At 44.2% G+C, this 12,500-nt stretch overlaps 1 protein-coding gene across 2 annotated transcripts in view; it reads left to right on the forward strand.

The window, feature by feature from the left end:
* The window catches only part of kif21b (kinesin family member 21B), a 169,399-nt gene that overhangs the window by 62,630 nt on the left and 94,269 nt on the right, over positions 1–12,500 (forward strand). For both annotated transcript variants that reach the window (XM_079507108.1, XM_079507109.1), the window contains exon 2: positions 10,105–10,327. In XM_079507108.1, coding sequence (XP_079363234.1) covers positions 10,105–10,327 — 223 coding nt within the window. The remainder of the gene's footprint in view (positions 1–10,104; positions 10,328–12,500) is intronic.

Genomic DNA, 12,500 nt, shown 5'->3' on the forward strand with positions numbered 1-12,500 from the left:
AGAGCAGACAGAGCAGACAGAGCAGACAGAGCAGACAGAGCAGGCAGAGCAGACAGAGCAGACAGAGCAGGCAGAGCAGACAGAGCACACAGAGCAGACAGAGCAGACAGAGCACACAGAGCAGACAGAGCACACAGAGCAGACAGAGCAGACAGAGCAGGCAGAGCAGACAGAGCAGACAGAGCAGACAGAGCAGGCAGAGCAGACAGAGCACACAGAGCACACAGAGCAGACAGAGCAGACAGAGCAGACAGAGCAGGCAGAGCAGACAGAGCACACAGAGCAGACAGAGCAGACAGAGCAGACAGAGCACACAGAGCAGACAGAGCAGACAGAGCAGACAGAGCAGACAGAGCAGACAGAGCACACAGAGCAGACAGAGCAGACAGAGCACACAGAGAACACAGAGCAGACAGAGCAGACAGAGCAGACAGAGCAGACAGAGCAGAGCACACAGAGCAGAGCACACAGAGCAGGCAGAGCAGACAGAGCACACAGAGCACACAGAGCAGACAGAGCAGACAGAGCACACAGAGCACACAGAGCAGACAGAGCAGACAGAGCAGACAGAGCACACAGAGCACACAGAGCACACAGAGCAGACAGAGCAGACAGAGCAGACAGAGCAGGCAGAGCAGGCAGAGCAGAGCAGACAGAGCAGACAGAGCAGACAGAGCAGACAGAGCGCGTTTTTCGGACTTTTAGCTGCGTTTCTCGGTTTTCCGAAAAAACGCGTGCCCGGTGTCGAGTCCGTGGGATAGCCGGTTGTCCAGAACCAGTACAAAAGGCTCTGGACCTGACCACCCCTATATCTCCATATATGGAGTTTTGGACATACGTTTCCACCCGACAGAGACGACATGGATATGATACTGTACGATGGTTTATCACAACGCTCGTTTAAAGCCACTAAAACCATAATTAAACTCAGCTTTGCCTCAAATCAAAGGGGAAGGTTTCAGGTCTTTAGCTCCACAAAGCCCGAAGTTCAGTCTATACCGTTTTGGAGACATATGGACTTATTTCATTGTCTACTAAAAAAAAGAAAAAAACGATAACCCATTTGACTGGCTACTTGAACTCTTCAACAAGCCTTTATACAATATATATATAAATATCAATTTGTTTGATTCTTTACATAGTTACAGGGCATGTACGCCTGTCGCCCGCTCCTGTGGTTTCTCCCACACTGTGGAACACCCTGCCCTTGGTCTTGGCCATTAAATAAATAAATAAATAAATAAATAAATAAATAAATAAATGTCGACAGTTTTAAGAACCGCATGTATTCCATAAGCATTTTGTCTTCTTTTAGATTGTTGTCCGCTGTACAGCACCTTGTAACATTGTTTTTCATTGATTGCATACTTTATTGGCAGTAATGTAAACGTCCAAACGGATATCACTGGAAAAAACATCTTCATGGTCATGGTCTTCATGTTTCCATTCAAAAGCTTTATAAATTAAATGTATTTAATTGTATTTACTTGCTTACTTATTCCTATCCTCAGTGTCCTTCTACAGAGACACAGAGCTATATGGAGTCAGAAGTCTACAGAGACACAGAGCTATATGGAGTCAGAAGTCTACAGAGACACAGAGCTATATGGAGTCAGAAGTCCACAGAGACACAGAGCTATATGGAGTCAGAAGTCCACAGAGACACAGAGCTATATGGAGTCAGAAGTCCACAGAGACACAGAGCTATATGGAGTCAGAAGTCCACAGAGACACAGAGATATATGGAGTCAGAAGTCCACAGAGACACAGAGCTATATGGAGTCAGAAGTCCACAGAGACACAGAGCTATATGGAGTCAGAAGTCCACAGAGACACAGAGCTATATGGAGTCAGAAGTCCACAGAGACACAGAGCTATATGGAGTCAGAAGTCCACAGAGACACAGAGCTATATGGAGTCAGAAGTCCACAGAGACACAGAGCTATATGGAGTCAGAAGTCCACAGAGACACAGAGCTATATGGAGTCAGAAGTCCACAGAGACACAGAGCTATATGGAGTCAGAAGTCCACAGAGACAGGCCTCATGGGGTTAAGTGCTGCTGTGGGTTATTGTACTGTTTAATTAGACACATTTATTTTAATGCCTTCCTGTAAGACCTCGTGTGTGTGTGTGTGTGTGTGTGTGTGTGTGTGTGTGTGTGTGTGTGTGTGTGTGTGTGTGTGTGTGTGTGTGTGTGTGTGTGTGTGTGTGTGTGTGTGTGTGTGTGTGTGTGTGTGTGTGTGTGTGTGTGTGTGTGTGTGTGTGTGTGTGTGTGTGTGTGTGTGTGTGTGTGTGTGTGTGTGTGTGTGTGTGTAAGACCTCCGCAACGAAGCCTCCAGGCTTGAAGGAGAGTCACGAAAACACTGTTGTCAGCTCTGTGTGGTGCCGTACATGTGTGTGTGTGTGTGTGTGCCGTACATGTGTGTGCGTGCACGTGCCTGCGTTGAGTACATGTGTGTGTGTTAATACTCTTACACTGTATTGAATATAATGAACAAGATTGCCTTCTCTTCCTGCATGCCTCTCTCTCTCTCTCTCTCTCTCTCTCTCTCTCTCTCTGTCTCTGTCTCTGTCTCTGTCTCTCTCTCTCTCTCTCTCTCTCTCTCTCTCTCTCTCTGTCTCTGTCTCTGTCTCTGTCTCTCTCTCTCTCTCTCTCTCTCTTCTCTCTCTCTCTCTCTCTGTCTCTGTCTCTGTCTCTGTCTCTGTCTCTGTCTCTCTCTCTCTCTCTCTCTCTCTCTCTGTCTCTGTCTCTGTCTCTGTCTCTCTCTCTCTCTCTCTCTCTCTCTCTCTCAGCGTTTTCTTTGTGTGTGTGTTACCGTGTGCGTGTGCGTGTGCGTGTGTGTGTACGTGCGCTTGGCGGTGACCCCTTGTCTTGTGGGTGGGCGTGGCTCTATACACTTGAGAGGAACCGTGTGTGTGTGTGTGTGTGTGTGTGTGTGTGTGTGTGTGTGTGTGTGTGTGTGTGTGTGTGTGTGTGTGTGTGTGTGTGTGTGTGTGTGTGTGTGTGTGTGTGTGTGTGTGTGTGTGTGTGTGTGTGTGTGTGTGTGTGTGTGTGTGCGTGCGTGCGTGCGTGCGTGCGTGCGTGCGTGCGTGCGTGCGTGCGTGCGTGCGTGCGTGCGGTAGAAGGAATACATGTATTTGTGTCCACGCACGTGTTCCCACTACACCCTCTCCCCCGCAATGCAGATTGTTACTGTGCGTGTGTCTGTATGCGTGCGCGTGTGTGTGGTGTGCATCCCTGGAGGATTTGAGTCGGGGGATTCAGTGTGTGTGTGCGCGTGTGGCAGATGCAGACCATAGAGCCAGTGCTTTGTTACATGCTTGCTCAGGGTTTCTCACAGCTTACAGTGATTACACACACACACACACACACACACACACACACACACACACACACACACACACACACACACACACACACACACACACACACACACACACACACTACACACACACACACACACACACTACACACACACACACACACACACACACACACACACACACACACACACACACACAGACACCCCACTGTGTTCACGTTGTCTCTCTCTCTGGAAGTCTCAGATTAATTCCCTGCTGGCTGTGGAATAAATCATTATGGTTAATTCATAAAGGAAGTGGTTCTCACAGGACCTCCATGTCAAGGACGACCCCCCCCCCCCCCCGCCCCTCCCTCCCTCCCCCCCTGCACCCCCCCCCCCCCCCCCCCGGCCACTCCCTCCCTCCCCCCCCCCCCCCCGCACCCCCCCTGTGGCTGTGGAGTGCGGACCCCCCAATTAACCCCCATTTCGACCTGAGGACGATTCTTAAAATAAATGTCTTCTAAATGTTTTCTGAAATATGTTTCTATGTCAGTTGGTGCTCAACCTTTTTCATGTCAAGGACATCCAAAAATATATGTAATTGGCCGCGGACCCCCATCTGAAAATATGTAGTTCCAGGGACCTCCCCAGAAGCAAAGATTTGAGTTAAAATCTTCACTCTGTAATAATATATATATTCAAAGATTTGAGTGCATGGCACGGCACTCGGTGAGCTTGTAGATCTGCTATTTTTCAATAGCTAAAGTATAACATAATGCTTTAAAACACCAAAAGGGGTTCCCGCCCCAAAATGTGTTTAAAATATATATTTTTGGGCCAGAGACACCCAGAAGCAAAGACATGAGTTAAACATGTTCAGTTAAAAAATATATTAAAAAAAAAAAATATATATAGGCCTATTCAAAAAAACGTGACCAAATGTGACTGGAGCTAAGTCATAGGATTTGTTTTTTCAAATTGACATATTGGTTGTTCAGTTTGACCCACCAGTTTTGGAGATATGGCTTATAGAGTAATGTCTTGCTTTCACTTCTGTGGACTCTTAACATTACACCTAGATACATGTTATTTCATATTTACATGTCTTCTGTGGACTCTAACATTACACCTAGATACATGTTATTTCATATTTACATGTCTTCTGTGGACTCTAACATTACACCTAGATACATGTTATTTCATATTTACATGTCTTCTGTGGACTCTAACATTACACCTAGATACATGTTATTTCATATTTACATGTCTTCTGTGGACTCTAACATTACACCTAGATACATGTTATTTCATATTTACATGTCTTCTGTGGACTCTAACATTACACCTAGATACATGTTATTTCATATTTACATGTCTTCTGTGGACTCTAACATTACACCTAGATACATGTTATTTCATATTTACATGTCTTCTGTGGACTCTAACATTACACCTAGCTACATGTTATTTCATATTTACATGTCTTCTGTGGACTCTAACATTACACCTAGATACATGTTATTTCATATTTACATGTCTTCTGTGGACTCTTAACATTACACCTAGATACATGTTATTTCATATTTACATGTCTTCTGTGGACTCTAACATTACACCTAGATACATGTTATTTCATATTTACATGTCTTCTGTGGACTCTAACATTACACCTACTGTACATGTTATTTCATATTTACATGTCTTCTGTGGACTCTAACATTACACCTAGATACATGTTATTTCATATTTACATGTCTTCTGTGGACTCTAACATTACACCTAGATACATGTTATTTCATATTTACATGTCTTCTGTGGACTCTAACATTACACCTAGATACATGTTATTTCATATTTACATGTCTTCTGTGGACTCTAACATTACACCTAGATACATGTTATTTCATATTTACATGTCCTCTGTGGACTCTAACATTACACCTAGATACATGTTATTTTATATTGACATGTCTTCTGTGGACTCTAACATTACTGTACATGTTATTTCATATTTACATGTCTTCTGTGGACTCTAACATTACACCTAGATACATGTTATTTCATATTTACATGTCTTCTGTGGACTCTAACATTACACCTGGATACATGTTATTTCATATTTACATGTCTTCTGTGGACTCTAACATTACACCTACTGTACATGTTATTTCATATTTACATGTCTTCTGTGGACTCTAACATTACACCTAGATACATGTTATTTCATATTTACATGTCTTCTGTGGACTCTAACATTACACCTACTGTACATGTTATTTCATATTTACATGTCTTCTGTGGACTCTAACATTACACCTAGATACATGTTATTTCATATTTACATGTCTTCTGTGGACTCTAACATTACACCTAGATACATGTTATTTCATATTTACATGTCTTCTGTGGACTCTAACATTACACCTAGATACATGTTATTTCATATTTACATGTCTTCTGTGGACTCTAACATTACACCTAGATACATGTTATTTCATATTTACATGTCTTCTGTGGACTCTAACATTACACCTAGATACATGTTATTTCATATTTACATGTCTTCTGTGGACTCTAACATTACACCTACTGTACATGTTATTTCATATTTACATGTCTTCTGTGGACTCTAACATTACACCTAGATACATGTTATTTCATATGTACATGTCTTCTGTGGACTCTAACATTACACCTAGATACATGTTATTTCATATTTACATGTCTTCTGTGGACTCTAACATTACACCTAGATACATGTTATTTCATATTTACATGTCTTCTGTGGACTCTAACATTACACCTACTGTACATGTTATTTCATATTTACATGTCTTCTGTGGACTCTAACATTACACCTAGATACATGTTATTTCATATTTACATGTCTTCTGTGGACTCTAACATTACACCTAGATACATGTTATTTCATATTTACATGTCTTCTGTGGACTCTAACATTACACCTAGATACATGTTATTTCATATTTACATGTCTTCTGTGGACTCTAACATTACACCTAGATACATGTTATTTCATATTTACATGTCTTCTGTGGACTCTAACATTACACCTAGATACATGTTATTTCATATTTACATGTCTTCTGTGGACTCTAACATTACACCTACTGTACATGTTATTTCATATTTACATGTCTTCTGTGGACTCTAACATTACACCTAGATACATGTTATTTCATATTTACATGTCTTCTGTGGACTCTAACATTACACCTAGATACATGTTATTTCATATTTACATGTCTTCTGTGGACTCTAACATTACACCTAGATACATGTTATTTCATATTTACATGTCTTCTGTGGACTCTAACATTACACCTAGATACATGTTATTTCATATTTACATGTCTTCTGTGGACTCTAACATTACACCTAGATACATGTTATTTAATATTTACATGTCTTCTGTGGACTCTAACATTACACCTAGATACATGTTATTTCATATTTACATGTCTTCTGTGGACTCTAACATTACACCTAGATACATGTTATTTCATATTTACATGTCTTCTGTGGACTCTAACATTACACCTAGATACATGTTATTTCATATTTACATGTCTTCTGTGGACTCTAACATTACACCTAGATACATGTTATTTCATATTTACATGTCTTCTGTGGACTCTAACATTACACCTAGATACATGTTATTTCATATTTACATGTCTTCTGTGGACTCTAACATTACACCTAGATACATGTTATTTCATATTTACATGTCTTCTGTGGACTCTAACATTACACCTACTGTACATGTTATTTCATATTTACATGTCTTCTGTGGACTCTAACATTACACCTAGATACATGTTATTTCATATTTACATGTCTTCTGTGGACTCTAACATTACACCTAGATACATGTTATTTCATATTTACATGTCTTCTGTGGACTCTAACATTACACCTAGATACATGTTATTTCATATTTACATGTCTTCTGTGGACTCTAACATTACACCTAGATACATGTTATTTCATATTTACATGTCTTCTGTGGACTCTAACATTACACCTAGATACATGTTATTTCATATTTACATGTCTTCTGTGGACTCTAACATTACACCTAGATACATGTTATTTCATATTTACATGTCTTCTGTGGACTCTAACATTACACCTAGATACATGTTATTTCATATTTACATGTCTTCTGTGGACTCTAACATTACACCTAGATACATGTTATTTCATATTTACGTGTACATTTCTGCGCTGACATTCATTTCAGACAATAGTATGTGATGAGTCTGCCTGTGCTTTTATCTAATTACTACAAATACACAGTTTTTTCTCCTTCAGTTCACCAGCTACTGATAAACTAGTCATGGTGAATGAAGTTCACCAAATACTGATAAACTAGTCATGGTGAATGAAGTTCACCAGATACTGATAAACTAGTCATGGTGAATGAAGTTCACCAAATACTGATAAACTAGTCATGGTGAATGAAGTTCACCAGATACTGATAAACTAGTCATGGTGAATGAAGTTCACCAAATACTGATAAACTAGTCATGGTGAATGAAGTTCACCAAATACTGATAAACTATAGTCATGGTGAATGAAGTTCACCAGATACTGATAAACTAGTCATGGTGAATGAAGTTCACCAAATACTGATAAACTAGTCATGGTGAATGAAGTTCACCAAATACTGATAAACTAGTCATGGTGAATGAAGTTCACCAAATACTGATAAACTAGTCATGGTGAATGAAGTTCACCAAATACTGATAAACTAGTCATGGTGAATGAAGTTCACCAAATACTGATAAACTAGTCATGGTGAATGAAGTTCACCAAATACTGATAAACTAGTCATGGTGAATGAAGTTCACCAGATACTGATAAACTAGTCATGGTGAATGAAGTTCACCAGATACTGATAAACTAGTCATGGTGAATGAAGTTCACCAGATACTGATAAACTAGTCATGGTGAATGAAGTTCACCAAATACTGATAATCTAGTCATGGTGAATGAAGTTCACCAAATACTGATAATCTAGTCATGGTGAATGAAGTTCACCAAATACTGATAAACTAGTCATGGTGAATGAAGTTCACCAGATACTGATAAACTAGTCATGGTGAATGAAGTTCACCAGATACTGATAAACTAGTCATGGTGAATGTGAAATGAATCCATATTGAGCAACGGCATGTTGCTCAATATCCTACTTCTACTTCTCGTCCTAAAATGTTGTTGTCAAACTGTGTTTGCTGGAAGCGTACAGGTCAAAGGTCAAACACAGATCATTTCTGTCGTTATCTGCAGTCACTACACACACACACGCACGCACGCACGCACGCACGCACGCACGCACGCACGCACGCACGCACGCACACACGCACGCACGCACGCACACACACACACACATGTAAAAGCACTGTTCGTCTTGCGCCACTTAGTGAACAAACGGTGTTCCACATTTCCATCAAACTATGACTCAGTCAGTTACCACAACGCTTTCCAACTAGTAAACTGTAAACATGAAAGTCTGCATGAAGAAGAGTTTCACAACCAAATGAGACATTTGAGAACCACTAGTACTAGTGGACTCCTAATGTGCCGTAAAGCAGTGGTTCGTTTCAAGGACCCCCAAATCAACATGTATTAGGCCACGGACCCCCCATTTGAAAACATATGCCAGTGACCCTGATAAGGGAGGGTTTTTACGGCTCTAGCAGTGATTCCAAAACAAATACAATTTCATGGACCCCCAGTTTCACATGCATTATGCCACGGATCCCCGATTTAATGGCATTTCTATCTCTGGTACCACAATTTATATTGTAAAACCACTGTTAATGTAACTCAGAGAGTGTACAAATGTTTGTACACTCTCTGAGTTACAGACCCATAAGGGTCCATTTGGTTACAAATTATCATTTAGCTGGGGACCCCACTTTGGGAACCACTTCCGTAGAGTCCTAGTAAATAAGGGTCATACATATTGTGAGGGAAACCTGGAGACGTGACATTCAGTAAGTGGGTGTTCTGATCAAAACCAGAACGTCATAATGTGTAAAACACATAATCTAACGTTTGCCTGACGAGGCCAAGTCTTTGCCACAGACATGCTCCCTCTAGTGTTGTGTCTGTGTGGGTGCATGTCTGTCGCTCACTTTGGAAGGCCTGTTTTTACCCCACAATGCAATAATCCTGTTCCTCTTTTCTTTTTTTTGTGGCGCAACCACTCCATTGACAGCAATGTGTGTCCCTTTGTATGCGTGCGTGCGTGCGTGCGTGCGTGCGTGCGTGCGTGCGTGCGTGCGTGCGTGCGTGCGTGCGTGCGTGCGTGTGTGCGTGCACTGTTGAGCTTCACACTGTGGACAGGTGCATGATGGGAAGCTGAGTTTTTAGCAACCATTACGCAAGACGCTGAACCCCAAATTGCTCCCGATGTGCTGGTTGGTACCTTGCATGGTTTCCGCTGCAATCGGTGTATGAATGTGTGTGTGAATGGGTGAATGTAATCTATGTAAAGCGCCTTGGATAAATGCGCTATATAAATGCACCATTTACCATTTACCAGTACAGTACAGTACAGTACAGTACAGTACAGTTAAAGTCAAAGTCGTACGATTTGTCACACACGTTACCGCAGTGAAATTTGTTCTCCGCATTTCACCCAAGTCTTGGAGCGGTGAGATGCAGCCGTGCCGCACTTGGGAATCATTTGAGGGACCCCCTGGGGACCCCCAGGGTTAACCCATTGGTCTGACTCTCTCTCTCTCTCTTCTCTCCACATGTAGGATCCGTCCCCAGATGGCCAAGGAGAAGATCGAGGGCTGCCACGTGTGCACGCTGGTGACCCCCGGGGAGCCCCAGGTCCTCCTGGGGAAGGACAAGGCCTTCACCTACGACTATGTGTTCGACGTGGGCTCGGAGCAGCAGCAGGTCTACCAGGCCTGCGTCCACAAGCTCATCGAGGGCTGCCTGGAGGGGTACAACGCTACCGTGGTGGCCTACGGACAGGTAGGAATTTACCCATTCTTCTAAATCAGGGGTTCTAAACCTTTTTGGCTGGGGACCCCCGGAGATGCTTTGGCCATGTCTCTGGGGACCCCCTGAGATGCTTTGGCCATGTCTCTGGGGACCCCCGGAGATGCTTTGGCCATGTCTCTGGGGACCCCCGGAAATGCTTTGGCCATGTCTCTGGGGACCCCCGGAGATGCTTTGGCCATGTCTCTGGGGACCCCCGGAGATGCTTTGGCCATGTCTCTGGGGACCCCCGGAGATGCTTTGGCCATGTCTCTGGGGACCCCCGGAGATGCTTTGTCCATGTCTCTGGGACCCCTGGAGATGCTTTGGCCATGTCTCTGGGGACCCCTGGAGATGCTTTGGCCATGTCTCTGGGGACCCCTGGAGATGCTTTGGCCATGTCTCTGGGACCCCCTGAGATGCTTTGGCCATGTCTCTGGGGACCCCCGGAGATGCTTTGGCCATGTCTCTGGGGACCCCCGGAGATGCTTTGGCCATGTCTCTGGGGACCCCCGGAGATGCTTTGTCCATGTCTCTGGGACCCCCGGAGATGCTTTGGCCATGTCTCTGGGACCCCTGGAGATGCTTTGGCCATGTCTCTGGGGACCCCTGGAGATGCTTTGGCCATGTCTCTGGGGACCCCTGGAGATGCTTTGGCCATGTCTCTGGGGACCCCTGGAGATGCTTTGGCCATGTCTCTGGGACCCCCGGAAATGCTTTGGCCATGTCTCTGGGGACCCCCGGAGATGCTTTGGCCATGTCTCTGGGGACCCCCGGAGATGCTTTGGCCATGTCTCTGGGGACCCCCGGAGATGCTTTGTCCATGTCTCTGGGACCCCTGGAGATGCTTTGGCCATGTCTCTGGGGACCCCTGGAGATGCTTTGGCCATGTCTCTGGGGACCCCTGGAGATGCTTTGGCCATGTCTCTGGGACCCCTGGAGATGCTTTGGCCATGTCTCTGGGACCCCTGGAGATGCTTTGGCCATGTCTCTGGGACCCCCGGAGATGCTTTGGCCATGTCTCTGGGGACCCCCGGAGATGCTTTGGCCATGTCTCTGGGACCCCCGGAGATGCTTTGGCCATGTCTCTGGGGACCCCCGGAGATGCTTTGGCCATGTCTCTGGGACCCCCGGAAATGCTTTGGCCATGTCTCTGGGACCCCCGGAGATGCTTTGGCCATGTCTCTGGGGACCCCCGGAGATGCTTTGGCCATGTCTCTGGGACCCCCGGAAATGCTTTGGCCATGTCTCTGGGGACCCCTGCCCGGCACCCCCCCCCCCCCCCCCCCAATACAAACTGAAAATATATCATAAATTAATACTGAAACCATAATCATTAAGGAAAGTTTATGCATGTACTTTGTGTACTATGTAAACTCTTCATTTCCATTTTCCAGCCATTCAGTTGCACAAACATTTTTTTTTAAATAATTTGGGGACCCCCCAAAATAATGTGGCGACCCCCAGTCGGGGGGTGGTGCTCAATATATCATGTCAAGGTCCCCAAACATGATATGTAATCGGCCACCGAACCCCATCTGAAAATATGTTTGTTCCAGGGACCCCCCAGAAGCACAGATTTTAGTTAAAAACGTTCGCTCTGAAATATATATTCAAAGATTTGCGGCACATTTTTACGACTTTTCAAAAATAGCAAATCTACAAGCTCATAGCGCGCCACTCAGTGGCGCGCTATGAGCTTGTAGGTCTGCTATTTTTCAATAGCTAAATTATAACATAATGTTTAAAACACCAAAAGAGGTTCCCGCCCAAAATGGGTTAAGGAACTCATCACGTACTGTACACCAGGCAAGTCACCTTTATTTATATAGCACATTTAAAAACAACAGAAGTTGACCCAAAGTGCTTTCCATATCAACATGACTGGCTGGCTGGCTGGCTGACTGACTGACTGACTGACTGACTGACTGACTGACTGACTGACTGGCTGGCTGACTGGCTGACTGGCTGGCTGGCTGGCTGGCTGACTGACTGACTGACTGACTGACTGACTGGCTGGCTGGCTGGCTGGCTGACTGACTGACTGACTGGCTGGCTGGCTGACTGACTGACTGGCTGACTGGCTGGCTGACTGGCTGGCTGGCTGGCTGGCTGACTGACTGGCTGGCTGGCTGGCTGGCTGACTGACTGACTGGCTGGCTGGCTG

This window comes from Electrona antarctica, assembly GCF_951216825.1.
Source record: "Electrona antarctica genome assembly, chromosome: 8".
Taxonomy (NCBI): Eukaryota; Metazoa; Chordata; class Actinopteri; order Myctophiformes; family Myctophidae; genus Electrona; species Electrona antarctica.